The 27,037-nt window shown below is 53.9% G+C and overlaps 7 protein-coding genes across 7 annotated transcripts; 3 read left to right on the top strand and 4 right to left on the bottom strand.

Moving 5' to 3' along the window:
* Window positions 1-3,828: 3,828 nt before the first annotated feature.
* On the bottom strand, window positions 3,829-5,304 carry Z520_08081 (uncharacterized protein; the record flags this gene model as incomplete). The annotated part of the gene is made up of 1 exon (XM_016778578.1): window positions 3,829-5,304. One exon carries the CDS (start codon window positions 5,302-5,304, stop codon window positions 3,829-3,831), a length of 1,476 nt encoding a protein of 491 aa, XP_016630426.1.
* A 900-nt stretch (window positions 5,305-6,204) lies between these two features.
* Z520_08080 (uncharacterized protein) lies at window positions 6,205-7,978 on the top strand (the record flags this gene model as incomplete). The annotated part of the gene is made up of 3 exons (XM_016778577.1): window positions 6,205-6,483; window positions 6,544-6,653; window positions 6,730-7,978. The coding sequence occupies 3 exons, from the start codon at window positions 6,205-6,207 to the stop codon at window positions 7,976-7,978; spliced, it is 1,638 nt and encodes a 545-aa protein (XP_016630425.1).
* Window positions 7,979-11,404: 3,426 nt separating this feature from the next.
* On the top strand, window positions 11,405-12,304 carry Z520_08079 (uncharacterized protein; the record flags this gene model as incomplete). The annotated part of the gene is made up of 1 exon (XM_016778576.1): window positions 11,405-12,304. One exon carries the CDS (start codon window positions 11,405-11,407, stop codon window positions 12,302-12,304), a length of 900 nt encoding a protein of 299 aa, XP_016630424.1.
* Window positions 12,305-15,331: 3,027 nt separating this feature from the next.
* Window positions 15,332-17,299, bottom strand: Z520_08078 (uncharacterized protein; the record flags this gene model as incomplete). The annotated part of the gene is made up of 4 exons (XM_016778575.1): window positions 15,332-15,584; window positions 15,640-15,749; window positions 15,798-16,358; window positions 16,517-17,299. The coding sequence occupies 4 exons, from the start codon at window positions 17,297-17,299 to the stop codon at window positions 15,332-15,334; spliced, it is 1,707 nt and encodes a 568-aa protein (XP_016630423.1).
* A 2,964-nt stretch (window positions 17,300-20,263) lies between these two features.
* On the bottom strand, window positions 20,264-21,385 carry Z520_08077 (uncharacterized protein; the record flags this gene model as incomplete). The annotated part of the gene is made up of 1 exon (XM_016778574.1): window positions 20,264-21,385. One exon carries the CDS (start codon window positions 21,383-21,385, stop codon window positions 20,264-20,266), a length of 1,122 nt encoding a protein of 373 aa, XP_016630422.1.
* Window positions 21,386-22,320: 935 nt separating this feature from the next.
* Window positions 22,321-23,681, top strand: Z520_08076 (uncharacterized protein; the record flags this gene model as incomplete). Its single annotated transcript, XM_016778573.1, has 3 exons — window positions 22,321-22,553; window positions 22,607-23,010; window positions 23,110-23,681. 3 exons carry the CDS (start codon window positions 22,321-22,323, stop codon window positions 23,679-23,681), a joined length of 1,209 nt encoding a protein of 402 aa, XP_016630421.1.
* Window positions 23,682-24,336: 655 nt separating this feature from the next.
* Z520_08075 (uncharacterized protein) lies at window positions 24,337-25,824 on the bottom strand (the record flags this gene model as incomplete). The annotated part of the gene is made up of 1 exon (XM_016778572.1): window positions 24,337-25,824. One exon carries the CDS (start codon window positions 25,822-25,824, stop codon window positions 24,337-24,339), a length of 1,488 nt encoding a protein of 495 aa, XP_016630420.1.
* Between the last annotated feature and the right edge of the window lie 1,213 nt (window positions 25,825-27,037).

Genomic DNA, 27,037 nt, shown 5'->3' with positions numbered 1-27,037 from the left:
GTCTCGCTGGAAGAGTTTTCCTCTCACCGTACCTTACCAACGATCTGGTAAGGAGTGCTATTTCCGGGAGTACAGGAGACAGGAAATAGTGTCCATGAAACCTCACACGAGGAAGTTACCGGACTGACTCCCGGCCCACACACACACACACCCTCACACGTACAGACAGGTAGACAGCCGCTCGCAAGCACGCACACATGGGACGCATGCAGAATCCACGCGCAACTGAGTTCGACACCGGGAGGTCAAGGTTTCGAGGCCGTGTACGAGTCACGGTTCACGAGTGCCCGGGTAGCATGTCCATCCGAATATCTGGGCTCCATAACAATAAGTGGAAATATTCTCCATCGAGATTCAAGATTCAATATTCGACCTTCTAGATCGTGTTCGGAGCCCCGGTAGGTGGTTGATGTGGGAACTTACCAGTTCGCTTGAGCTTCGTGGTGATGGTTTGTTGATTTTGTTGTTGTTCTTGTTAATCTGAGTCATTGTCATCACCCTGACTCGGATGGACCTACCGTACACACAAGTACCTGCTCACGCTCGCCGGCCGACGTGGGTTTCTATACTAGGAAAGTTATGAGCACCTAGTAATATGGTTCCACATAACGGACAGATATGGAGCAAATATCGCTTGGGCCCGCTCAATGGTGGCAGCGACATTTACCATTCGTGAATCGTGCCTGCACCCACTGTGTACCAACCAGGTACCCAGTATGTACCTGGTACATACTCCACCTACTAGTAGTGGTGCATGGATATAGGTACCGAGTACCAATCGCTGACTGGAGTGGTGACGTCTGCTAACTACCTAGGTCCAGGTAAAGTACCGAGTACCAACTCGTAGTTGGTTGATTAAGAGGTACCTCCCTACCTAGGTAAGTAGTCCATGATGCAGTCAATGCTCGCATATCCGACATCGACAGGTTTTGACAAGTGTCTCCGACGGCACATAGACTGCTCCGTCCTCCGCGCTCATACACAAGAGAAACCGAGTGCCTCCTAGGTATTATTCACTTGATACTCGGTAGTAGGCAGAGAACTAAATTCGTGCCTGGTTGCTTTTCTGCCGCCCGAGGGGAAAAGTACAAAGTACTCTGCAGCCTGGAAATAGGTAGGTCGGCAGGATCAGGTACCTGGCTCGCTAAGGGACGGAGGACATTACTAGGCACAGGACTGTACGAGGTGGCATTGCGCAGCATTATTCCGTGGGCTAGGTACTGAATCCATTATTGGTGAGGGACTGTCCAGCCCATCCGGGTTGCCATCTGCACCTACCTATTACCATATCGAACCACCCTCACCCACCCACCTTCACTGACCCGTACTCATGACCATTTCGTCCATATCATGCCTGGTGCTGGCAATTACGCTCTGCACACACTTACGATAGACTCGCGCGTGACTTGGGCCTCTGTCATAGGAACCTTGGAAAGCCACAATTGAATACGCCATCACCCTCCATGTAATATGACACGATCCCAGGCTGAGTGTGCCGGCCCCCATTTGGTCACACAGATCGTAAAGCTAAGTCCGGAAGGCCACCGAAGTTCGTGTTCATAACTTCCAAGGTTGCTTTGAAGAACCCCCTTGGAGGGGCCTTGGTTCCCGAGGGCGGTGTCCTCACTCCTCAGCATAGCGAGAAACATAGAATCACCACTGGCCACTGGGGGCAGTGATTCGGCCTGGTGGTTATTGCTGCTTCTTTCCCCCCTCTTCCATTCTCCCTTTCTCTCTCTTTCCCACTCCCTCCCTTTGTTGCTCACCCCCTTTTTTTTCCTTCTGTGAGTCGTTTCTGCGCCCCATCATCATTTGACACGGGCTGCAGGGAAGCCAAACATGACTAACTGACTTGGACTCACCGCCACCAATTTGCTTTTTTTTGCGCTCCACCCTCCCCCGGGCCCTCACTGGTTTTGCGGGGTAGCATCGCCTACGACATCGCCTAAGAGTATGCCAGCGTGTGACCCCCCCGGAAACCGAAAGCGAGGATGGCTGCGATGGATGCGAGGAGGCGTCGTCGGCGCAGGTCCAGACTCTCCACAACGCGCAATGCTGGAGTCTATCCGCCAACTTCTCGGGCTTCGGTCCAACCACGGTGCCCGTCTAGAAGGGGACTAACTAAGTAGCAAGCACACCATCAAACCCATCGCCCATCCACCGCGGGACTTGAGCACCAACCCTTTCCAGATGAGCACCAGTGCATTATCACAAGGTCTCAGTATTCGTAGTACCGGCAGAATTGGCCCCCAGTTCTGTGCGCACGTTTGGAGTTGGATCGGAGTTCCAAGTCCTGCTAGCTGATCTTTAGTAGGATCTCCTGGGATTTGGGCACTCTCTCTCCGACATTCCATACTATTTGGGATACAGGATTGTCTTCGAACGGACAGCCCCTTTCAATGTTTGAGCTCGAGTCGTCTCTTGAGACAGTGGAGTGCTCAGATTCGGCTGAAGACCAAGCCATTGCCAAAATTGTCCAGTAGAGCTTCGCAACTGATCTACAGCTGAAGAGCACCAGAATAGGATTCCGCTGCACCTCCCCTCCAGGCTGTGCCCTCCTCTACGCCTGGAGAAATCTCCACCGCATTTTGAAGAGCGTCTGTGAGAGAGTCCCAGTCACCTCCCAGAAATCTGTTCTTCACCACCCCCTTGGAGACGTTGCTCATGGTGACTTCTGTATCAGCGAGAATGGACGTTGTTCCGGCCTCGCATCGTTTGGGCCGCTCCTTTGACAAATGCCTTACGAAGACTAGCCCGAGCGGACCACTTAAGCTGCGTTCCAATCGCATCCTGCATCCAGTGGCCAGGGGTGGTTTCTGATGGTCTTGTTGCAGCGTTCTGAAGAAGGCTCTTTCAGGAAACCAACCACAGCTCTCAGCCGTGCTACGAGTTGAGAAGCTCGGATGAGCAGGAGAGAATGGACGCAATACTTGGTAGCAGGACCAGCCTCTGAAAAGACGAAAGTGTTCGCTTGGGACACCCCACGCTAACCAAGCACGAAACTTGGACGCCGTTCCTCATGCCCATTTCAGCTTGGACCCATCCCAGAATAAAGGAGCTTTGCTCGCCTATGCTTCCTGATGAGGAAAGGACATGAACGGTGTACCCGTCTTGCCATGTCTGTCTTCGCTTGTAACCTTGGAACAAGTGTCGGATTTTCGCATGATGCTGCAAGTTTGACGTGAAAACCCACCGCTCTAGCCAGCCGCAATTTCCATGAAGCCCAATTCTCGCGAGCACGGCAGCTGGCAAGGTCACCCTCGCCTGCGAAAGCATGTGCAACATACGTACTGAGTCTTTGTTGAATCTTGCAAACTGTTGATCATCAAGATGATTTGCCAAATTGTGTCGGGGATTGAGTCCGGATTGATACATGCACTTCGTTTCACACCGTGCCGACCGACGCTCGCCCATTTTCTGGCATTCGAAGCTGGACCGACCTGGAGAGGTGGCCAACTCCTCATCGTACGGGTTTCGTGGAGAGAGACCAGTCTCAAATGAATTGTGTCTTGTTCGATCGATGTTGAAACTCGGTGACTGTCAACTTGAGCGGCAATGTTCATCAAGTGTTGACTACAAGGCCAAACAGTATCTGCAATGGGCGGCTGCCCGCTGATGCCCGGGGCAGTCTGGCAGTCGCAATGGTTGGCAATCGATTCCAGAATGCAAGAACCGGAAATCTGGACCCGGTGGATACATCGACTGATCATTGGGAGATAAGGGCTTTTCTCTTGTCGACCTCTTGGATGCCATGGCGCCGTTATGGTAAAGGGCTTTTTGACACCTGAGTTTTGGTCAGCAACGTCAGAATCACGTCTTCGTCAGACATCAAGCATCCAAGGACACGGCGTTCCTGACAAATCGCAGTGGAATGTAGATCTGGTAAGACCACCAAAAAGGCATTGGATCCTGAAAGTTGTATAAGTCGTCTTCCCAGAAAACCAAGTGTTTGAGAAAGTGGACTAAATGCCGGGTGTAATCAATGATACCGATCCTTAACGTGATTAGTTTGAGGAGCGGCTCAAAGAACAACTGCAGGAGATCCTGGCCGAAGCTGTACGTTCCAGATATCTTGGAATCCGGCATGGCTATGTCGTCGTGTGGAGAGTGCTGTATAGCTGCAGGACCTGACTTTGTCATTTGTTTCTCGGCGTTGACACCATTAACGTTCAAACAGTCCAGATAGGCTCGAGACAATTGCACCGAGCCGCTCAGGCCCTGAAATAACTGTGCGGCGGCCTGCGCTTGGATAGAGACCTGGACCGGGAGAATGATCTGGGCCACCCCAGATTCTGTAAACTGCTCTTCAACACAGAAGTCGATCCCCAAGTGTGTGGTGAAGTCATGGCCTTGGTTACGTGCGAACGTGTGGACAAACCGCAACATCGACATATTGAGGGCGGATTTTGGCTCCAAGAGCTGATAGCAGCCAGGATGTATCAACCGACTGGCCACAAAGGCTCTGAGAGAGCCTTTCACAATGATCGCAAAGGTGTGATATCTCTCAAGTTCATTCACGTCCTGTTCCAGCTTCCAGGGCACCGTGCTAGTAATGGCCATCTGAGAGACTGTATTGTATGTTTGACTGAGTGTTCTCCGTGGGAGCACTGTCCTGGCCGAGTTGGCGTAAACTCCATTTTGATCCAGACTTTGCAGCAAGTACTTTCGTCTCCCGCGCGCTTTGTTAAGCACATTGTGCACCTCATCGCGTGATTTGACATGATATGTTTCGGGTACCGGTAGTCCTTGGCTGGCCGTATATAAGAGAAATGCTTCCCTCGTTGCGAAATAAGGTACATCGTTAATCCGAAGGGCGAAACACTGACACTTATTGCGCTGCTCAATGACACTCCTCGCTTGTGCCTCTGTACTAGGATCTACGCTGCTCGTGCAATTGATCCAAAGTTCAGCATGCTCTTGGTCGATGATCCGAACCAAGCTTTCGATGTACGCGACCTCGCGGCTGTCGTCGGATTTGGGCGGGAGACGGTAGAAGCGACTCAACGCCTTGGAGAACCGCACGTGGATAGGGAATCCATCAGGCTCGTGATCAGCGCCAATAACTTTATGACCAGTGCTGTGAAACGCTCTGGCCAGTCTCAACCCATGGGGCGTATTGACTCCAGTGATGAAAATTGTCCTCGATCGAAACCCTGGCACTCTTTTGAGACGCTGGTGGATAGAAGTCCATGGGGAGAGCGATAGCCACAAGAGGTTGAAAATTAGAAGGAGCGTCGAGACTGGAACACAGGACGCGGCCACGAAGGCGAAGAAAACATACTGGATGGATTCCATCAATGGCATGGTCGAGGGTGGTCGGAGCGAGCGATCGACGACATTATTGAAACGAGAAGACTATTCCAGGATGTTGAAAAGTCGCTTCGGAGTTGATGAGCCGGGGCTCGATATTAGGCGCAGTCAATAATGGGCCTACGAGTGCTCATGGATAGGCACATCCGATGCGCAACGCGGCGATCAACACACCAAGGTATCTTGGGGCCATGTTGCTGATTGGAGGATGTGGGACAGGGAGCACCCAGGGAGAGCTTGAAATCGAGCTGAGGTAGTGGAGAGGTTGCGAGATAATGACGACAAGACAGAAAAAAGGCAGAGAGCAGATGAAGTGGGCGTCCTGAGTTGGGGTGGGTTGTAAGGCCGTCTGACAACGTGGTACGCATGATGAGATTGGAGCCAGGCTCAGCTAGTAACAAAATCCTCGGTCAGACCCCAGGAATTAATGCTTTGGGGCCCTGTCACTGAAGAACGGTGCTCTTTTAGGGAGGGGAATGGGGCGAGCTTTAACTGGATGGGTGTCCCAAGCGACAAGATTTAAGCTCATCGATGGCGTCGTTAGCGAAATAGGTCCCAGATGCTAGGCGTCAGCGTCCAATGGCCAGGCTCCTTCTGCCTCTGGGGCTTGCGCGCTGCCAACCCGGGCGAGCTGAAAACACAAATTATGACCTTGGGTACATGTGCCACGATCATACCTGCCGCACTGGAATCTGTCTCCTCGTCCATCTGTTTCATTCTTTCTTTCACTTCTCTGTACGGCTATAACCAGCATTTTCATTTCCATTGCCACCCTCTATCTGGTGTCGCGTACCTGTTATCGTGCCTTGCGCCATCCAAAAGGTCGCGCCTCTGTCCTGGATGCTGCCCAAGTGCGCTGCCCACGAATCGAGTTGACAAGACTGCGTTCCAATCATGGCTCACCAAGGACAAGCAGCTGATTACTACAATCAGAATATGGCCGGTGCTCCATATGAGCAGCAGAACTATCAGCAGTATCCTCCTCCTACTACGGCGCCGCAACAGCCTTATTACACTCCTCAGCCGCCACAGCAACCGCAAGAACCCAAGTATTCAGTGGCCCCTCCCACCTATGGCGACAACTTCGTCGCTCCTCAAGACGACAAACAGACCTTTCAGGAGACGTTCAAGATCCAGAAGCCTAAATTTCATGATCTGTGGGCCGGATTGCTGGTAAGCACACCTACGCCTGGGGCTGCTGCCGAAACAAGAACATATGCTCACCAGTTACAGCTAATCGCAACGTTCTGCGGATTCGTCGCCGTTTCAGGGCTCACGCTGTACCGCTACTCTAAATACCATAGCTTCAATGGAGGAGGGATCTATGGAGCTTCAAACAATTTGTAAGTCCTTGTGTTGGGGAGACCGGGTCAAAGACAAAATTGTTAGACTCGGTCAATGTGCTGACAGATCCTGCAGCTCGCTGGACACCAATACCATTGTCCTGTTCGCCTTCATCCTCTGTGTCGGCTTCGTATTCTCCTGGGCGTACTTCCTCGCCGCTCGCGCCTTCACAAAACAATTCGTCTGGTTGACTGGCATTCTCAATTGCGCCTTGGCAATTGGCACAGCTGTTTACTATCTGTATCGACATTTGTGGGGAGCAGGCATTGTTTTCGCCGTATTCGCTGTCATTGCAGTCATTGCCTTCATCAGTTGGATCCCACGCATACCATTCGCAGTGGTGATGCTACAGCAGACGATGGACATTGCGAGAATGAGGCGAGTACATGTATTCTTGGTCAGCTTAATTGGCGGAATTGCCAGCGTGGCATTCGCGGCATGGTTCTCTGTCACCCTCGTTGCGATTTACACATCCTATATGCCTGGCAATTCCGGTAGCGCTGCCAATCCATCGTGCCCAGCCGCAGGCTGCTCGAGCGGCAAGGTCATCGGACTCGTGGTGTTTGTGACCTTTGCGGGTTACTGGATCACAGAATGGATCAAGAACACCATTCACACCACTGTTGCCGGAGTTTACGGTTCGTGGTACTTCTGCGCCGGTAAACCAGGTGGCATCCCTCGAGGCGCAACCGCTGGAGCACTGAGACGAGCAACAACATACTCTTTCGGCTCTATCTCCTTTGGCAGCCTCATCGTTGCACTTATCAATATGCTCCGACAAGCCTGCAGCATTGCCCAGCAACAAGAAGCCTCGGATGGCAACATCGTTGGGACCATCATGTTTTGCGTTCTTGGCTGCATTATCGGCATTCTAGATTGGGCTGTTCAGTTCATCAACAGGTACGCATTCTCTCACATCGCTCTCTACGGCAAGGCATATATCCCAGCAGCCAAAGATACGTGGACGATGATGAAAGACCGGGGCGTCGACGCTCTGGTCAACGACTGTCTCGTTGGCCCTGTCCTAACCATGGGAAGTGTCTTCGTGGCATATGTCTCTGCACTGCTGGCTTACTTGTATCTGGAATTTACTCATCCGGCATACAACGACGGGCGCACCTTCACCCCAGTCATCATGGCGTTTGCATTTCTCATCGGACTGCAAATCTGCCAGACTTTTACGACCCCAATTGGATCTGGAGTTGACACCCTCTTTGTGGCAATGGCTTGGGATCCGCAAGTGGCGATGACGGATCATCCCGAGTTCTGGGAGCGGCTCGTGCATGTTTACCCGCGGGTGCAGCAAATCCTGACGGCCGTATGAAGGCGGCCTTTTGTGGCGTGTGAAGGATTCTGTGACGTTTTGTTCACGCACGCTTTGGTTCGCGGTCGAGCTTGCAGCGACCTGTGACCTGGTTCGTTGACAGTTCGGTAAACTTCAATGCGCGCCCAAAATATAAAATTCTTTCAACGGATGGAGATGGTCCAATGTCCCAGGCACTTCCATGTACATTCGTTGCCTTTCGGTGCTCTGTTCTCCGCAGCTGTTGACGAATTACAGGGATATCGATCGATGCTGGCTTCTCCCGAGTAAGCCAGGCTGACAGCCACAACAATATCGAGAATTGCCGTCTTTGGTACACGACTACCTCACGGCGACGGACTGGATCCACGTATGCGCACGAAAGCGATGACTCGGCCATGGACACGTAATTCCAATTTCGATATTGATAAATATGTGCTGGACGAAGACGCTGTGTGGTACTCTCTAGTACTTATCTCTTATACCAGTATTGGGTCTGGATATGCAGCCCCAGTTACAGCAGACCGCGTGGACTCACTGTTCCTTGCTTCTCAATTGCGATGATATGCAAGTCGGCGCCGACCTTGTCCACCAATATTACATTCTCCTGCTGGCCAGTCAAGCATTGGTGGCGCGATTTCCACGCAGAACCGTGATTCGCCTGCTGCGGCTTTAGATTCGGTGCTCCAATTGGTTTCCAATCACCAAGAATCAATTTATTGGTCTGCTGGAGGATTTGCTGCCTTGCCCTTCCACATGTCAAGAAGTGATCGGCCAAGCAGCAAAAGCAGGAAATTAGAGCAGCCACTCCAAGTGCCTGTCGAGGCTTCAGGGGTATCCACGTCGGACCTGCGTCTCACTGAGTCTCATTGGTTTCATCTTGGTCGTTCCAGTAACCGGATGTGAGCCTAACAGAGGAGCCACACTCAAAGAAACGTGGCGCGGTCTGATAGGAAGGTCGCAGACAATGATCGAGAGATTCGTCACCATTGCTGGTCTGGAAGTTTGGTCCCACTGGATGCTTTGCCTGGAGTGGTGTTAATATTGCGCCACTGCTGGCGAGCTGAGGACGAACGCCCAGATGCGCATTCGAGGTTTGTGCGAGAGTTGCGCATCGCATCCAAAGGTGCCGAAGTTCACCACGTCAACCAAAAGTCCACATGTCTTTCGCCTGCCTCTATGTCTTGGAGGAGGCGTGAATCACCGCAGGTCAATGACACCCATCCGCCTGTTCTCATTCGTCGCATCTGGGAACAATTTGAGCTGAGGGCGGGTGCCGCAAGCAAGGCAGACTCAAGGGCAACCCAAGATCCCCAGCACTCGTACCTTGCATGCATGCTGCATCCTGTGTCGCATGTCCTGCGTGGTCCTTCGCTTCGGCCGCTATTTATTGGCGACAAACACTCCACAAGTCGAGTTTTCTTTCAGCTTCAATGACTGCCAACACCTTGGGCACCGAGAAGAGAAGATGAGGCATTAGGTTGAGGCCACACGGATGCCGGTCCTTCAATGGTCCGACGAGATGATCTTCGTTCTTCAGCTTACTTGTGCACGGGCTTGTTGTGACGATATAGCCACCACGGAGAAGCCGTGTAGATCAATGCGAGAAAGTCAGATGGCGATAAGGCTTCAGACGTCAACAGTTGGATGACAATACTACTAGCACCCGACCGGATCTCCGCCAGTCGCATTACGTATCACACCCAGGCAATGGACAACGCGGACCTACGTACGAGTAGGCCCAGCTATATTTAGGTGGATGGCACCGTCTCACGCGACATTGCCGAGTAAAGTTCCAGAGCCTGTCCGTAGCAATCTGCTTGGTTATTTCAAATCAACTGTGTGCCAGTAGACGGTAGAGCCAAGACGAGATCTAGTTGTACAATGGTAGAGGAGAAAGACTTCTCAACTCCGGGATGCTCGATTTTAGCCGCGCAAGCCGACGAGATTCAGCCACAGCCACATCGGGTGGCGTATTTGCTAAACCTGCAACTAAAACGGAACTGGGAGGTGATGTCGCTCAGCTGCGGTGTTGGCATGCCGTAATGTCAGCTAGGGAGGGTGCTCCCCTTACGTGCATGATCCGAGAGGAGGATATCGCAACGTCGTCCCATCCTTTGTGCCACCGCACAACTTGGAGTCCGCTGACATTCTTGGGTCCCATGAGAGGGGCTCGAGGAGGGATGCGATGGTGGCCGACAGGTTACGGGGGTCATGAGGTCTTTATATGTTTTGCACCCAGGGGCCGGCTGACAGCTGCGCCTCGTCGACAGCCGCAAAGGCTTTGGCCCCTAAGCTGAGCGTTACGTACGCGGAACGGGCTTGAAGCTTGAAGCTTGAGGCTTGCGGGTGGGCATCTAACGTGATCGTAAGATCTGGATTTGATCCTGAGGCGAACCGCCCCCTCGCCACTCAGATATAGGTGTCCATTCCGGGGATTGGGTGGAAACTGCCAGCCTCCCCCAGTCGAACCCAATTCCAAGCATGGAGGTACCGTGTGGCCGCCTCGCCGCCCTTTGTCGTCGCACCACCAGTCATTGTGCCAAGCTCCGTAAGGGCGGCAAACCTCGGTATGTCCTGACTTTCGTGGCAATCCTGAGGCGAGAAAGGGAGAGGGGAGAGGGGAGAAGAAGAAAAGATGGCGATGGTTGCTTTGGGCGAGGCGTGGAACTTTGGGTACAGAGGGGACATGCCTCAGGACACTAATATCCTGGCCTAGGGACACACTTACGGTAAGTCGGGGGACTTCTGTAGGTTATCTTTTTTTGCCTTTTTACCGTTTATCATCATCATCACTCCATCGGCCAATTCCTTTGCCCCCAAGCGAAGGCTGCCCAATGAAGTGAGTCATCACCGGGGAACAAGAGTCTTCACCCAGTGTTCCTTCTTGGAACGAGGACGGCCGACTCGTAATAGTCATGTGGATTCAAATATGGGGACTACGGCACCAACGGGGGGCAGCCAAAAAATGGCCTTCACACCTTGAAAGTTGACACACCAGTGCACACCCTGATTAGGCTCCCACGTCAGTCCATCAGGGTGTCAGGCATGCACCCCCCGTCTGATGGTCAGCTGTATGGTGAATGATGCTAGTGCTATAAGATAGCCTGCTTCCGCCAACGAATGCCTGTTGCTGCCATCTTTGCCATGCCGTGTGGCGCATGATTCGCTGCTTGACCATCCTTCTGGGAAAGGCTCGTCCGCGCGGCTATCTAGAGGGCTTTGACTTGTACTTAACCCTGGTGAGGCATTACCTGTTCCTTGAATCACCATGTTGCACAGCCTTGCAGGCAGCAGAGCGTCTTGTCAAGCCATCTCCCGCACTATATCTCTGGTCAATTCAAGGTACTTCCTGCCATGGCGCTCGCTTGAACTGTCATCATCGCTCCCACTCCGACCGTCCAGCTCAGCATCCTCACCACATCTCCCATCCACCCACCGCTCATCATGATTATGAGAGATAACTATCCAGTCTCGCCTCCAAGCGACTACGATACAACATACACATCGATATCCACAAGCACGCCCGACCAGAAGAAAGCGCACATCATCACCATGGCCGAGGAAATGGTCCCCTCGCTGCCGGAGCAATCCGTCAAGATCCAAGGGGCGTTTCGTCGAACCAGATCCCCGCCTCGCAACGAACAAGGCCAGATGTTCTGCGACCACATCAATTGTCGAGGCAAGAACCAGACGTTCAAGCGCGTCTGCGAATGGAACAAGCACATGGACAGGCACGAGAGACCATACAAGTGTCGCGAGGCCGGTTGCGAACTCAACCCTGGATTCACCTACTCGGGCGGGCTCCTGAGGCACCAGAGGGAAGTTCACAAGATGCACCTGTCGACCAAGCAGCCGCTGTTCTGTCCGTTCCCCAACTGCAACCGAAGCTCAGGCACGGGGTTCACTAGGAAGGAAAACCTCGAGGAGCACAAGCGCCGGCGACACCTAGAAGAGATGTCAGACCGTGACCCGCCACACCACGAAGCGTTGTCGCAGCCTGCTGCAGGCACGACGACGAACTCGGCAATGCCGCAAGAACCGGCAGCCAAGCGACGAAGAATCTCGACGGCGACAGAAGTACAGGGGGTGGCGATGGGGCAGCAGCAGCAGCAGCAGCAGCAGCAGCTTCTAGGCAACGAGGTGGCACCCAATACCATCGACAATCTTGTCGGAAGCGCCGAGAGCCAGTTGATTCAACATCTCAGGGATGAGCTCCGGCAGAAGGAAGAGTTCATTCGCCGCCAGGCAGCAGAGATCCATCGCCTGCAGAATCTGTTACGCAGTTTGCCTCCTCAGGCGATATACCATATGCAAAACCGGATGCCTGGCGGTGGCGTTGGATGAAGTGCCACATGATACTACTTTGGCTTTTGGGTTAATCGGCGTTTTCAGGGAACCCAGATGGTAATATTAACGTCGCTCTATGTATACAGGCAAAGAGATGGAGGCAGGGAAGCAGGGTCTGGAGGGTGGAATTATTGTCGCTCCTCAGTTTTTTTTTTGCTTTTTGAAAGATACCACGCCACGCTCGCCACGCACAACGGATTACGCAGGTTTCCTTTTTGTACTACACCACGATGAATGTCACGATGAATACTACTAGTCTAATACTACTCTTCTTATCACCATCAGCCGCGACGTACTCGTGGCTATCTATACTGGTATTCTTCCCCTCTTCTCTTGACGATGGTGGAGATCACGTCGACCCCCGTTGACGCTCCACTAATGACGGATGAATTCTATCTTATGAGACGAAAATGAATTCAAATTGAATTGGAACAATTGTCCCTTCACCTGTAGGTTAACCCAAAAATGTCCTTGTCCTCTCTCGTAGGGCGACAACTGTATCTTGACCTGCGTTCGTTCACGAGTCGGCGAGGTCGGAATCGAGAAATGCCCGTCGTCCGATAATTTAACACCGTTCCCTCGTGCGGAGTGCATATTTGTCCCTCCTCACAGGGCTGGGGGCAGTGTCTATGTAACTACCTAGGTAGGTAGGTACCCTGCTCGCCTGTAGGGACATGACAGGTAGTAACAGACCGGTGTGAGTCAGTACACGGGCTGGTAGGGCGCGCGAGTTAGTTCGCGATTTGGTTTACCTACCTAGGTAGGTACCTAAGCACATTGACTATTACGAGCCAGGGTGCCCCGAAATAGGCAGATACCTTGATGAACAGGTACCCAAGGCATGCACATTAGGTACCTAGAGGGTACTTTGGTACCTAGGTGGTTACTTTTGAGCTGTGTACCTCGCATCAGCGCTGGGGCATCGACGTCGGGACCCTTTTTGTCGTTTGGAGCTGCAGGCCAGGCCATAATACCGCGCCAGGCAGGATGGTGCAAGGCAAAACCCGGAAAGCTAACGAAGTCGGGCGTCTCTACCGGTACGCCAGGCTCACTAGGCGTCTCCGGGGCGCTGTGGGGAGTTCGGGGCGGTGGTCGCATAAAGGTATCTACCTACATAAGGTACCTACATGAGGTACTCGGCTCGCATGAGTGCCTATAGGTTGGTACCTTTGAGTAGTACCTAGGGGTACCTCGTAGGGCTATTCTTTTGCTGGTGAGGCTAGCGAGCTGAGTTACCCTCGTACCGAGTACCGAGTACTTCGGACAGGGCACTCACTCACTGACCATGGCTAGGTGCGCACTACTACAAGAGACCGAGTAAATACGAAGCTGGAGGATAGGTAGATACCGCAGCTGCAGGGCTGAACACCTGCAATTATTGAAAGGCCAGACTTGCGCCGAGCGCCACACAAGGCGCCACCAGGCGGGCCAAGGCAGCACTGCCTTTGCGTCGACCGCTCTAACAAGGCGCACCTCGGCACCCACCCAGCCTCGTACTTGCTAACTTTAATGATTTCCTTGTCCCTTGTCCCTTGCATTCTCGATAAACCTGCTCGCTTTCTTTGGCTTTCTTTTTCATGGTTTTTTTCATTTGGTTGGATTTTCTTGTTTGTTTGGGGTTTTTTTTCCCTTGCTCCATCTGAATTTTGTGTCTTGGTTGGGGGGCGGGCCCCGGGATGGCCACCATGGAAGGGCCTTTCGTATGATGACGGGGTCATGATGATGATGATGATGGTGACGATGGCTCATGATGCGAGGCGAAATACGAGTAATATACTGTGTACCTAGGGACATACATGCGAAAACGAATGAACGAATCGCTGTTCCTCAACAGACCTTGCCACCAGCTTACCCTCGCATTGTAGATCGATCCATCGAGCCACCTTGAAGTCCGCGCGCATAGTACTCGGCAGGTACTCGGTAGGTACTCGGTACTCTTTCGAGGTCGTATACGAGGTACACGTCCCCTGCGCGGATATCTGGCTGCCCTGGTCGCTTCGTGTCCCTTACAGGACCGGATCAGATCTATTCTCCTTGCGTCTTCCTCTTCGTCTCCCTTTTCGTCTCCCTCTCCTTTTCTTCGATCCATCCATCGATCGATGCATTGCTTCTCAATTCCAATTTTTCTCTCTCATTCGCGTACCCTGACAGCTTCGCCACATGAAGCGCAGGAGAGAGAGAGGCGCAGCGCAAAGAAAGGAAGAAAATCACTCGCGGCCCCCAAGAAGAATGCGAGAAGACTTGGCGCTTTCATAGCTCGGAAAGCACATTGTCGAGCTACTCCATTCCGGTACTAGTCCTTCGCTGACTCACCGTGTCTTGGCGTTCTGGTCACTTGACCCGGCTCGCGGGCTGAGAGAGTCACATGACCCTACAACTTTGTCCAGGTCGTTGCTGCCCGGAACTTCTTTCCGAACCTCATCTGGAACTCATCTCCTTCTAACCTTCAGTCCGCCATTCCACTCATCATCTAATCGTCTTCTTTAAAAGTACACTGTTGCTCGAGGGTGCCGTGTCTCATTCTCGTGTGTCTCATGATCATCAGTACAATCGTATGATACCCAAAGATTCCTTGACCTTTTGCTGCCGTGTTGTGAATTATTCCCCTTTGTTATCCACACCCCTCCCACGCCGTCGCCCGTTCGGGCTAGGCGATCCGATCAACTATTCCCTTTCCAAAGTTGTCTCGCCGTCTCTCTACCCTGCCATGCATAGCGGGTCCCGGCTTGGTCCTCGGCCCTGTCTTGCCTTTGGTATGAGCGCACCTGATCTGGGAGGAAAAGGAGAGTCTGCAGATAACGAAGGACTGAATGCAGTGGCTCGGGTCCCTTTTCGACAGTCTCGGCTCGTCGTTGTCCAACCGAAGTCGCCGTGAGCACGGCTGGAAACCGACTTCTCAAACCCCCAGACGACATTCGAGGTTGATTGCATCGCGATGGGCTACTGAAATCCAGTGCTCCTCGCTCTCGGCTTTCGACTGAGTACAATGGGTGCAACAAAGAAATCACACCAGATGTCATACGGTCATCCCAATTCGTGGATCCGGATTCTGCCTGCCACCTCGGGAAACGTGATGAGGAAGCGACTTCCAACACTCCAATTGTCGTAGACGACCACATGATCGATGAATTTCTGGGTCAACACTGTGGCTCCCGTCAAGGCGTCTTGCTCGACAGCCAAGTCTAGGTCATGAGGCCAATTCACGCCCCATTCCGCCTGGATCAGAGGCGTGAGCCAGTCCCGCAACTTGTTGATTGCAGCATCCCGAACCGGAGGCCTGTATCCACATCAGCTTTTGGTCTCCCAAACGACACCAATCCACTGGAACCTACAATGGTATTGTTTCGATCGCGCCAATGTGCGGGACCATGCATTGTGCAGGTGTCGGTTTCATCATGTCAGGGAGTTTCTGGTAATTCTCCAAGGTAGGGACCAGCAGCCACTGTCCAGCGTTAATTTCCTCCTGGAACTGTTCAGACATCCAACTTACCCGCATCATGTGTGTGAGCAAATAAGCCGAGGCTAGGCGGACAAAGACATCGTTGTCAAAACTTCGAGAGACTTCGCATGCCCATGAGGCGCAGTCAAATTTATCGGTTGCCCGACGAGGGCGGAAGAACAAATCGACAGCCACCTTTTCTGTAGCCCCCAGGACGTCGGAAACGGGGACACCAGTCTCAAGCATTCGCCGCGCCCCGTGCAGGTAGTCTGTGTAGGTGCGGCTCATGGGTGAATCGTCGGGAATCACCAAGGGCAGGATGAGGTGTCTGGGGACTCGGAGCCTGGTGACTTGATCTTCTTGCGCCACACACAAATCCCATTCGTTCAATCTCGGCTGAGAAGATGGAAAATTCGTGACCAACTCGAAGTACGGAGTAGCAGGTGAAGAAGCCACCGTCAATCCGCTCATGGGGAGATCGGTGGTGACCCGGGGGTAGCGGGATGACTGTCTCGACAAGCCAGTCAACGGTGACGGCGAATCCGATACGATTGCTTCTCCCGGCTCCGTCTTGGGGGCTCCTTCGGAGAAACGTCGAGGGGCAGGTGGCAACTAAATATGAGTGTCAATCATTCGACCAACTTCTGATCAAAAGCACAAGCACATGGAGCGGGTCAAAGATAAGATGGGCGTCCTGAACATGATTGATTGCTCGGGACAAGATGAAGCACATCTTGTATTATGCAGGAGCGGTGGAAAACGGAACTCACCTGTGGGCGCTCTTCTACACGATTGCTTTGCGACCGTAAGTGCAGTACCGGATGCCACATGGCGCGTTCGGCAACACTGGGAAGACGAACACCGTCGGCGCCATCCCAGAGATTCTGTCCCTCGGCCGCCCAGATGTTCAAACCGACCCTGTCATCGGAGCGCAGTGCTAAGAAATGGTGCAGGATGGCTTCTCCTTCCTGGGAGGATGCATTCTTGAGCGAGGCAAGCAAGCTGGCGATAGGCATGGAGGCGTGGGGGCCCTTGCCCTTTGCCGAATCGGAGGTAACCGACCCCAAACTGGAGGTATCAGCGGGACTCTTGCCGGCGTCCAGGAGGGTTTCAGACCCGTCTACCTGGGACGACATGGTATCGTCGCCGTCTTCATCCTCCGTCCGGCTCGAGTATTGATGTAGAGCGTTTACGATATCCTGATTCGAGGCGTTGCTGCGGATGAGCTCGAACATGGCTTCGAGGCGCGGCGAAGGGCCGTCGCGGATGCCATCGAGTAAGCTGTTCAAGGCATCTTGATAAGTCCGCGACTCGTCCAAGGTGCGCTGGAAGGCGGCCCTGCGTCTCATATCCAGCGACAGGTCGATCACACAGTCGGTACCGAGGGTCTCACACAGTTGGCAGGGTGGTGGACCGCCGGTGCATCTCGTCTTGCGTTTCTTGCATGCTTCGCAGGCGGCCGAGATGCGATTACTCGAGGGCTTCTTCCGGGGGGTTTTGGCGGGATTGTCTTTGGCTGGCTTGATCGGCCGCGAGTTGGGTGGTGAAGGCATGCGACTGACGGTCTCTCTCACTCGCTGAGGGGGATTGCACCTGTGTTCGCTAAGTGTAGGTCTCGGTCCCCATGGCACAGCTTTGAGGAGAGGGCATTGGGTCTGTTTCCAGAGGCTTGATTTTGGAGGCGGACGATTCTTCAGCAGGATAACATACGGTGATGATTGAGAAACAAACGGAGGCGTCGATCACAAACGGGAGGACACGATATAACAAAGAGTAGCGCGAGCAAGTGAAAGGGCAGAGCGACGGACCGATTGCGTCGAAACCAACTTTTTGGGCCCCTACGATCGGGTCTTGGTAATTACAAGCTTAGCTCGAGTTGATCGAGAGCTGATGGCGGCGGCGGCGAAAAGCTCGAGAAATGGGAAAAGAGAGGTTACCAGCTGGAGCTGGAGCAGCCGCAGCCGCAGCCCGGTTGAGCAAACGCTTAGGGTGGCAGCAGGGCCTAGTGGCCCAGTAGTAATGGAGGAAGCAGCGCAGGCCTGCAGGTGTGAGAAGAGTGAGAGACCGAGAGACTCATGCGGCGGGGGAATCAGGTGATTTTATCCACGAAGGAGATGTATATCCAGACCGGGTTCATTGGCCGAGCCACGGTCTCCATCAGGTGCGTCTACCTGCCATCGAGGCCTCTGTAGGCTCTGTACGACTTGGGGAGTGGAGATGGGCAGCAGTGGCAGCCCCAGTGGCGTAGGACCTTGGACAGTAATTGGCGGTAAGTCATTTGACAGGGAGGCGAGGGAAGGATCTATTTTCCTGGCCTCTGAGAAGGATCCTGTACCGAGTTGGAAAAATGTGTGTGCAGCACGGTCCCTGTGTCCAAGGGAGAGGAAAGTTGTTGGTTCCTTGAGGGACAGCAACCCATGCTATCCGAGAGTTCAACCACCCACCGAGTAAGTAATACTGCTGCACATGCGTAGGTAGGTACTCGTCATATTATCGATGACGGTTGGGGGCCAGGGGGGTGCTCCATCAGGGCAATGCCCCTAGAACGAGTAGCTCCGGGCTTAGCGGGGCCCGTCCTAGGGTTCTTTTCCTTTGTCCTGTTCAAGCACCAGCTCTTTGGGTGCCACGATCCTAGGTAGGTAGCCCACACCGGAATATAGTTCCCGCACCCTTGCCGCGGACTCGATCATTGGGGGAGCGAAAGATATCCTACCGGTAACTTGTGAAATCATACCGTAGACACACTAAACATGTAGAGCGAAGGTGGGGTTCTTTTTTCCCATGTGGATTCGGGATCTGGGTTTTTGGTTTTCTTCGACGCAGGATGGCGCCGTCGGCCGGAACAAAGTTCCAGGCTGGCCCACGGGTGTGGGCCGGGGTAAATGCATATGTACCTAGTAGGGTTCACACCTACCCTTCTTTTCGACAGACCACCTAATATTAACAGAACTTGTACGAGGGTAAGGGCCGTTGGGGATGTTTGTGTAACCTCCTTCCTTGTCTGTGGTCTGTGCGACAATGGCCCGATGGTACCGGGGTAGAGAGTGCGCTTGTTGGGCACGGAACGTCGGTAGCATACCTAATATGACGTTACACATTTCGCAAAAGGGCAGGACAAATCGAGATCAGCGTACGACGAGGTGTATGATATTGCAATAACTCAGCTTCTAACGAGGCACATCGGTGAAATTCGCGCGCGCGCGAGAGAGAGAGGGGCAGGGATACCGGAATGGAGACTTACTAGAAAAACCCCCCCCCTCAACAAACAAGCCCATCATAGAAAGACATCCCAGATCAGAGCCGAGCACCCCCCCAACTACAAACTACCGAGTAGGACAACAATCGACGAGCATTCACGAACCGGGAACGCGCAAGGGGGAAGAAAAATCAGAAAAAAAGGATGGGAAATCCAAAAAAAGAGGTCGCTCAACCGCTCAACCGATTTTGCTTGTTTGTTCGAAGAAAGCCCTGACACCGGAAGAATGTTCCTGGATCTTGATCGGAGATTTCACCGTTCTTGACCATCGACAATCACGACGATAGACATGGTCTTTGACATGGGACTTCGACCCATCGACATCACACCGTCCTGTACGGCTCTACCGATCGTAGCGGAACAATCTTGCGAAAAGAGCCGTCGTCGTAGTCGTCGTTGTTGGCTGGACAGAGGGGAATGGAGTAGTCGTACACTACCTCGTCTAGGTACTAACCCGGTGGAATTTCATGTAGCCCGCTCGAGCCGAGCAAGTCAGAGGTCCCCTCCAGTCGCGCCTTGGTCCCTTCTCTCGCTTTCTGAGTTTTTCGGGGTTGGGGGAGTTAGCGGTGGTCGGTGCAGGTGGTCAGTGGTCACTAGGGCCTCGGGGACCAGGGGTGGGAAGATTGTTCCGTGCGGCACCACGCATCTACTGTAGGGTCACCCTACCGTCCTTCCCGTCCACCTTTTCCTTTTGTTCGATATCCTTGTACGAGGAATGTCGTGCATCCTGTGCCTTTGGGCCCAATTTCGTCGATATGGGAAAGAGAGCGGAAAGGATGAAGAGGGAGAGAGATCTGGGGGACGTTCTTCTATTACACCACCTCCTCCTACCCGATACCTTCGCGAGAAAAGAGTTTGGCTTTGCTGGAGCGGGTCGGGACATTGCCATCCATAGTCATATAGTTCTCTGCCATGCCATATTGTACTACTATACTGACCTGGTACGCCCATGGCAGGGCACGTCAATCCGTGATAATCATGCTTTGTCATTCGATACTATGTCAAGAACAAACGTCGTCGTTGATGCTCAAATCGCAGATCCTGCTAAATTGCCGATTCAGATCCCAGATCCAGATTCGAGATGCGACGGGCGGAAAAAACATGCGCTCGTTGGTGAGAATGTTTCTCGAGTGGGCTTCCCATTGACATCATTCACGTACTCCTTGCTTAAAGACCAGACCGTTTTGTACAACCCGATATGACCGGAAGCGAAAGTTCTAGCCAGAGCGTGGGACTTGCTGGTGGCTGGCTGGCTGGCTGGCTATCCCCCTTGCAGAGATGCCGGATCATTTCTCCGGCGCCAGATGCCAGATGCCGGCTCTTCATACCGCCAGCATTGCCGCTCCGGCAGCACAGAGCTGATGCACTGTTCGAGCGTCTGCCGCATGCCTTCGATCCTGACGTCGTCCATCTGCAGCTCGCACAAGTGGCCTTCGGTGCCCAGAAAGACCACGCTGTGCGCCACCAGCACCCACGAGGTCTCGCACTCGTTCCACGGGTCGTGCACGTCCAGCGCGCCGCCCGCCATCTCGATCTCGTCGTGGAACACCGTGCTGCTCGGCTCCGGACACAACTTGACGAACAGCCGCCGCAGCTGTCTCATCTTGCGCACGCACTTGAGCACCTCGTCCACGTGGTTGTAGAAAGGGAAAATGGCCACGAAGTCGAAGCTCTGCAGGTTCGCAAACAGCGCGTCCCCGGCTGCCGAGTGGTTGGAGTGCAACGCCGTCATCAGCGACGGGGTCCGCCGTAGGAAGAACTCGTAGGTCGTGTATGCCTGCAGGCTGGACCCTTCGTTGACCACCATCTTCTGCCACGGTCGCGCCACTAAGAAATTCGGGAGGTTGTCGTAGTCGATCTCCATCCGGGCAGCCTCTGGCGTCTGGTCGAGCTGGAGGATCTGGAACGCCATGTCAAAGGCCCAGGCGTCGCTGGTCCACGAAGAGATGCCGGCCAGCTCGGCGAAAATCTCGGGAGCCGCCACGATGTTGAGGCGGGTGGCGGGCACTTCGTTGAGCAAGCGTGCCCACCAGGCGGGATGGACGTGGTTGTAATGGCCCGGCACGTGCGCGACAACGCTGACGACATGTTGGTTCAGGCGATGCCGCTTGAGGAAGGAGAGGAAGTCGGTCAGCAGTAGCGGATGGAGCACGGCGTGCTTGAACAGAACTGGGAGGGTCAGGGCCCTGAGGAACTGGCATGTCAGAGTCAAGTTCTTCAAGGCGGAGGCTTTAATGCTGGTCAATTCGATGCCGGCCTCGGACTCGAAGGGGATCAGAGCCGACTTGGGCTTCTGCAGGATGTCGGCATCAAAGGGGCTGGGGGTGTCGAGGAAGGAGATGATGCGGGTCAGGATCTCGTTGGGAAGTTGAAGAAGCTTCATTGGGATCAATTATCGTGCTTAACAGTCCAGATATCAGACACACTCGTTGACTCCCCTAACATGCGTGCGGGCGAATGAAGCCAGCCTGACAGTGCACTCAATGGATCTAAGATGCCATTGCCCGCTGTCAAGCAGTTGGCTGGAGCACATCAATGATGACCAAGTCCTATGTGCAGTGACAACTGGTGGTTGACTTATCCTCACCCCACGGCGAACGTCGAACTCGAGGGGGCCTTCTAGACAGACTCGCCTCACTGCTGATGTGTCTGCCGCCTTAGTGCTTGGATTTTCCGGAGGCGAGTGATTGGACGTGTTTGACAGAGCAGCGAGAGACACGAACAACAGTGAGCAGCGTCGTAGTCCGTAGGTAGTCATCCAAGTTGTTAATTGTCATTGTCACTGTCGTCGTCATACTTTCCCCGCAGGGCGTATTCTCACGGTGGGTCACTGGACTGACTTGACTGACTTACCCCTCTTGCCCTCCCCTTCAATTCAACGTCTCCCCCATCATCGTATCTCAAACAGCCACTAACCTCTACTGAGTGCCCCCCCCTGTAATCGTAAGAGTTCTTTCCTCTAGGCCCTCCAGGCCCTCAAAGGCCCTAGAGGCCAACCATTGGCCTGAACTGAGACTAGCACGACGACCACCAAAATCCTTTTTCCCAGATTGCGGGGTAGAAAGGCCGTCAATGGCATCTACAGTAACTGGCTAAGTTTATATATGGTTGTTTGTTTGTTGCATCAGTAGTTTTATTTTCCTCCCCAACCTCTCTTCCCTACATACGACTCTTCTCATTGTCCACATTAGCTTTGATTACCTTGTCTTCAACTGAGATAGAATTCTCTGCCAAATCGAGTTGTATCGGACAGCTCGGAGTGTAAAACAACCCAGCCCCCGCTCGTGAGCGTCCAGACACACATAACCAGTCACAATCATGTCGTGCCCCCTGCACCGCGACCCGCCCTTCCGCGCCGAACACCTCGGCTCCCTCCTGCGTACCGAGAAGCTGCTCGACACGCGGCACGCCTGGGAGGCCGGAAAAGCGTCGGCGACGGCCCTGCAAGAGGTCGAAGACGCCGACATCCGGGACATTGTGGCGCTGCAGCGCGAGCTGGGCTTCCACGCCCTCACTGACGGCGAGTACCGACGGCATATGTTCTGGGGCAGGTATGTAAGCAACATGCTAGAGATATGGGCGATTGCACCAACTTTCAACACAGCTTTTGGCCCGGCCTAGAGGGTATGACCGAGATCGAGCACCCGGACCCGGACCTCTTCCGCATGTACATCCCAGACATCGCCGCCTTCACCGAGGAGGGCTACAAGCCCGGCGAGACCGTCCTGTGCACCGGCCGCATCAGGCACAAGGGCAGCACCTACACCGCCCAGTTCGACTTCCTCAAGAGCCTCGTGCCCCAGTCCCAGTGGAAGAATCTCAAGCTCACCCTGGCAGCCCCCAATTGGTACCACCTCAGGTACAAGCAGGGCAAAGCCTATCCCACCGATGTGTACAAGAACGATGACGAGTACTTTGCCGACATTGCCAAAGCATATCAGGAGGAACTGAGGATCTTGTACGACCATGGGTTGAGGAACGTGCAGTTCGATGATCCCAATTTGGCTTGTAAGTGGGCTCCTCCCAGTTCTTTCTGTAGCAACGGCCATCACAGACAGGTATGTCCAGATCCATGCTGAAACCCCCCCCTTCTTTCCCGGTAAACAGACTTCTGCTCCGAGGCCATGATCGCAGGCTGGGAAAAGGACCCTTTAAATACCTACTCCACCGACGAGCTCCTCGCCAAGTACATCGACCTGTACAACGCGTGCATCTCTCAAATCCCCTCAGACATGCACGTCGGAGTCCACCTCTGCCGGGGTAACTTCGTCAACTCGCGCCACTTCTCCGAGGGCGGCTACGACCGCATCGCCACCCTGCTCTTCCAGAAGCTCAACATGCACACCTACTACCTGGAATACGACACTCCGCGGGCCGGCGGCTTTGAACCGCTCCAGCACCTGCCCAAGAACAAGAACGTCATCCTCGGCGTGGTGACGAGCAAATTCCCCAAGATGGAGGATGAAGACGAGATGGTCAAGCGGGTCAAGGAGGCCGCGGGGTTCATGTCCAAGGGCACGGGGGAGAGCGAGAAGGAAGCACTCAACAGGTGCGGCATCAGTCCGCAGTGCGGGTTTGCTAGTCATTCAAGCGGCAATGCCGTCAAGAGGGCGGACATGGTCGAGAAGTTGAAGTTGGTGAGGAGGATCGCAGATCGCATCTGGCCTGGGGAACCGTGAGAGCCTGGTCGCCTCGGAGAAGATTGTCTGGGAGAGAATTTGCGAGGACAACGGACCTTGGAAGGTCACAGGGGGTTGATAGCAATTGGCGAAAGTGGCATGTGGGCGGAGGGGACGAAAGACTGAGCGGCTTCAACAGCCCAACAGTCTGGGGTATCAAACCAAAAGTCCAAGGGTTTCTGAGGTCCAGCTGTTGACGGCGGGATGGGAACATGTGGGGGCTTTGCATTCAACATCCGTCTGAGTAGCGAATAATCAGCGCCGAGGATCCTTTCCACGTTCTGACGGCGATATTGAGAAACAGAGTGCAGGCTGTCCCGTAGATATGTCTGATTGACCAATGCAGAAAGTTGCCCAGTGGCATATAACAAACATTGCATGTCTGGCAACACAGCGATATTCACCGAAATCAGCATCCCTTCCCTGTGCCTAGCGGGTGGCTAGACTTTGATGAGGTCCCAGTCAGGACCACAGAGCTGCAGGCTACTAGATAGCTCGATGCCTCTCCTGCCTGACTTCGGCGCTGATTGGCATGACTGGTCGGTATAAGCCCCTTCTTGCTGAGGCTCGACATCGAGGTCCCAGGACCGTTTCCAGTAGGAGCTCACATGTGCCACAGCAACTCGGGACGACCGTACAACGAGCGTCCGCTATGTTACGTCTGCTGCATGAAGGTTCGCCCTCCTGGGAGGTGCTCGAGGTACCCAATCTCCTCTGCGAAGCAGGGTGTGTAGGTCCAAAGTCCACCTACTCTTCGAGCACCAAAAGCACGACCAGTTGGGTTATCCGACCGACCTTGGGTTTCCATGAATCTAAGCACCTCCTTCGCGACGTACAAGTCATTTTGTGCTGCTGCTGGCGAGTTTGTCAGATGTATAGCCCACCGCGTAAGGATTTCGTCGTCCGCTAGTTCACGCGCCGTAGCGGCGCCAGCGTTGCGCAGCAGCAACGCAATCATCCTGCACTGCAACCGATCCGGAAGTGTGGGCTCTTGGCATACCAGGTGGAACAGTCGCAATGGCGGAACTTGCTCTTGATAGACCCTTCCTGTCACCGTCTCATGTAGCTCAAGTAGCACGAGCAGAGCCAGTTCATTGCCCTCTCGCACAGCATTTGCCATGCCTTCAAAGAGTGCTTGCGGCGAAGGTTGCGTGGGCTGGCATCCACCGAATCGCATGGCTTGGCGCAGCAGCTGTAGCAGCTTGATATTCGCATCCGTCCATGGTTTGCGGAGGACAATGTTTTCTGGAATGATCTCCGCTGCGAGCACAGTCTGGGGTCTGTGAATGAGGGATACGTCGTCGCCTTCTGGCGGAGGCTGCTCTTCAATACCTGCGTGATGCAGGGTGTCGATAACCAGAAGGGGATATTTATCCGAACCATCAGCTGACATTGCCTCATCTTGTTGTTGCTTGTCTGGCAGCATGGCTGACCTCGGTCTGAAATACTTTTCCATGGCGGACGTGTCGTCGATTGGTGGCAGAAAAACATCAGGATCGGGCAATTCAACAAGCTCATCGACCACCTTTTGGCGGACTCCCTTAGATCTTGCCCATGTTAGTTCTTCTCTTTCATAGTGCCATTCTCTGACCATGGCCAACCGGGTCAAAGCAGGCATGCAGGATTGAAGAAATTCGAAGGTGCACCATTTACATCTCAGTATGTCTTCCTGTAGACGTCGCCGGTCGTCAACCCCAATGAGCCTGAATGTGGCGGGCAGAAAATGGCGCGTCTCGACGTGACTTTGCGGAGCTGCTTGGAAATAGGCCAACAGAACGAGCGCACGGTAGACGGCGGGTCGAGACAGCGCACTTGCCAGATACACCGACGCTCTCGGAAGGTTCACCTCCAGGCAATAGAAGAACATCTGCTCGATGATTTCGACTGGCAGGGACTCTAGCGCGGATACTCTCGTGGGAGGTGCGCCCTCAGCGCCCTCAGCGCCCTCAGCACTCTCATCCCTCTCAGGGTACTCAGCCGAGAGCTGTCTATGGATGATGCTGGCTTGCAGGGTCCGAGCTTTGCGCGGAGGCTTGAGCTGATCAAACCGCTTCATAGGCCGTCCGCGTCCATTACGCATGCCAGTGTCGGCATCCGAGGCCGTCTGTCTCGCCCGGCGTGGTTGTCTCCGAGGCATCAGCATCTTGACTCCTTGGGGCGGATCATCACGCGTTGACAAGCCAAAAACTTCACCGAGTGCTTAAAATGATCTTCAGTTGGTGTGGACGGACATTCATCTTTTGGCGAGAGATGGGCTTCGAGTTGAATGCAGGTGTCGACTTCAAGGTCTTGGCAGAAAATTGCCGCCACGCCGAACAGAATAAATGACGGTCATTACAAAAGCATTTCCATCCTCTCCCGAAGGCTGATGACTCTGTTCGTGAGATCCTGACTTTCAGATCACAGCTATCGATTCGAAAAAATCAGCTGCTTGTCACTATACGAGTACCTACTTTCCAATCTTGCGTCCCATGCCTTCACGGTGGGTCGGTCTAGGATCTTTGGCAACACCTCCTCTGCTACCTGAGTTGCCCAGGTGCGTCGACAAAAAGGGCTTCTGTACAAACACCGTGCCGGTGAGGGGGCGACGGTATGTGACTCAGTGATGCTCGAGAGAGCGCACGTGGAATCCAATTCCTGGGAGAAATCAACAACCACCGACCCTCTAGCATCCAGGCTCCCATCAACCCGCATCGCCTTGTGTAACGAGACGACCGCCACAGCGAACGCTTTCGATCCCGGCAATACATGGGCGCTGATAGAACACGAAAGTCGCGAACACAAAGACACAAAAAAGCAATCATTCATCCCAGTTGTGCCACGTGGAGACGAGCCTTTCTGTCCGCACGGTCCTTTTTACCGCAGGGCGAGGAAAGCTTCCTCATCATCCGCAAAACTTTTGTGAGACTTTTGTTTGTTCCGCAACGAACGCCGACCACGGACGCAAGCGCTGCAAAGGGACCAGGTAAGGTCTACAAGGTTGGCTAGAACCCCCAAAAAGTGGACGGGAAGGGGCAGTGCCTCATAATGTACTTGGGTTATTGCTTCTGTACCGTTGTCGCCGCCAGGCAGCTCTACATATACTACCACGAAGAGGTTGTGGGACCTCCGCCTCGGATTCATTTGGTTTTCAATGGCCGCAGCAGAACGTTCTCGGCCCCCAGAAGGCGCAACGCGGCACGAAAGGGGGTTCGCTAAAGACTCGTCAGGCTGTGACCTCGTTGATAATGCCAAGTGGTAAGGCGCATTCGAGCCTGTGGAGGGGTGGTTCGAGGAGGACAGGCACGACATGCCAGCCAGCCAGCCAGCTAGCTATTCCTCTCGAGGAACAGGCAGGAGACTGCTGGACTTCCTTC

The sequence above is a fragment of the Fonsecaea multimorphosa genome, assembly GCF_000836435.1.
Source record: "Fonsecaea multimorphosa CBS 102226 unplaced genomic scaffold supercont1.17, whole genome shotgun sequence".
NCBI lineage: Eukaryota > Fungi > Ascomycota > Eurotiomycetes > Chaetothyriales > Herpotrichiellaceae > Fonsecaea > Fonsecaea multimorphosa.
This window is presented reverse-complemented; position numbering and strand designations above follow the sequence as displayed.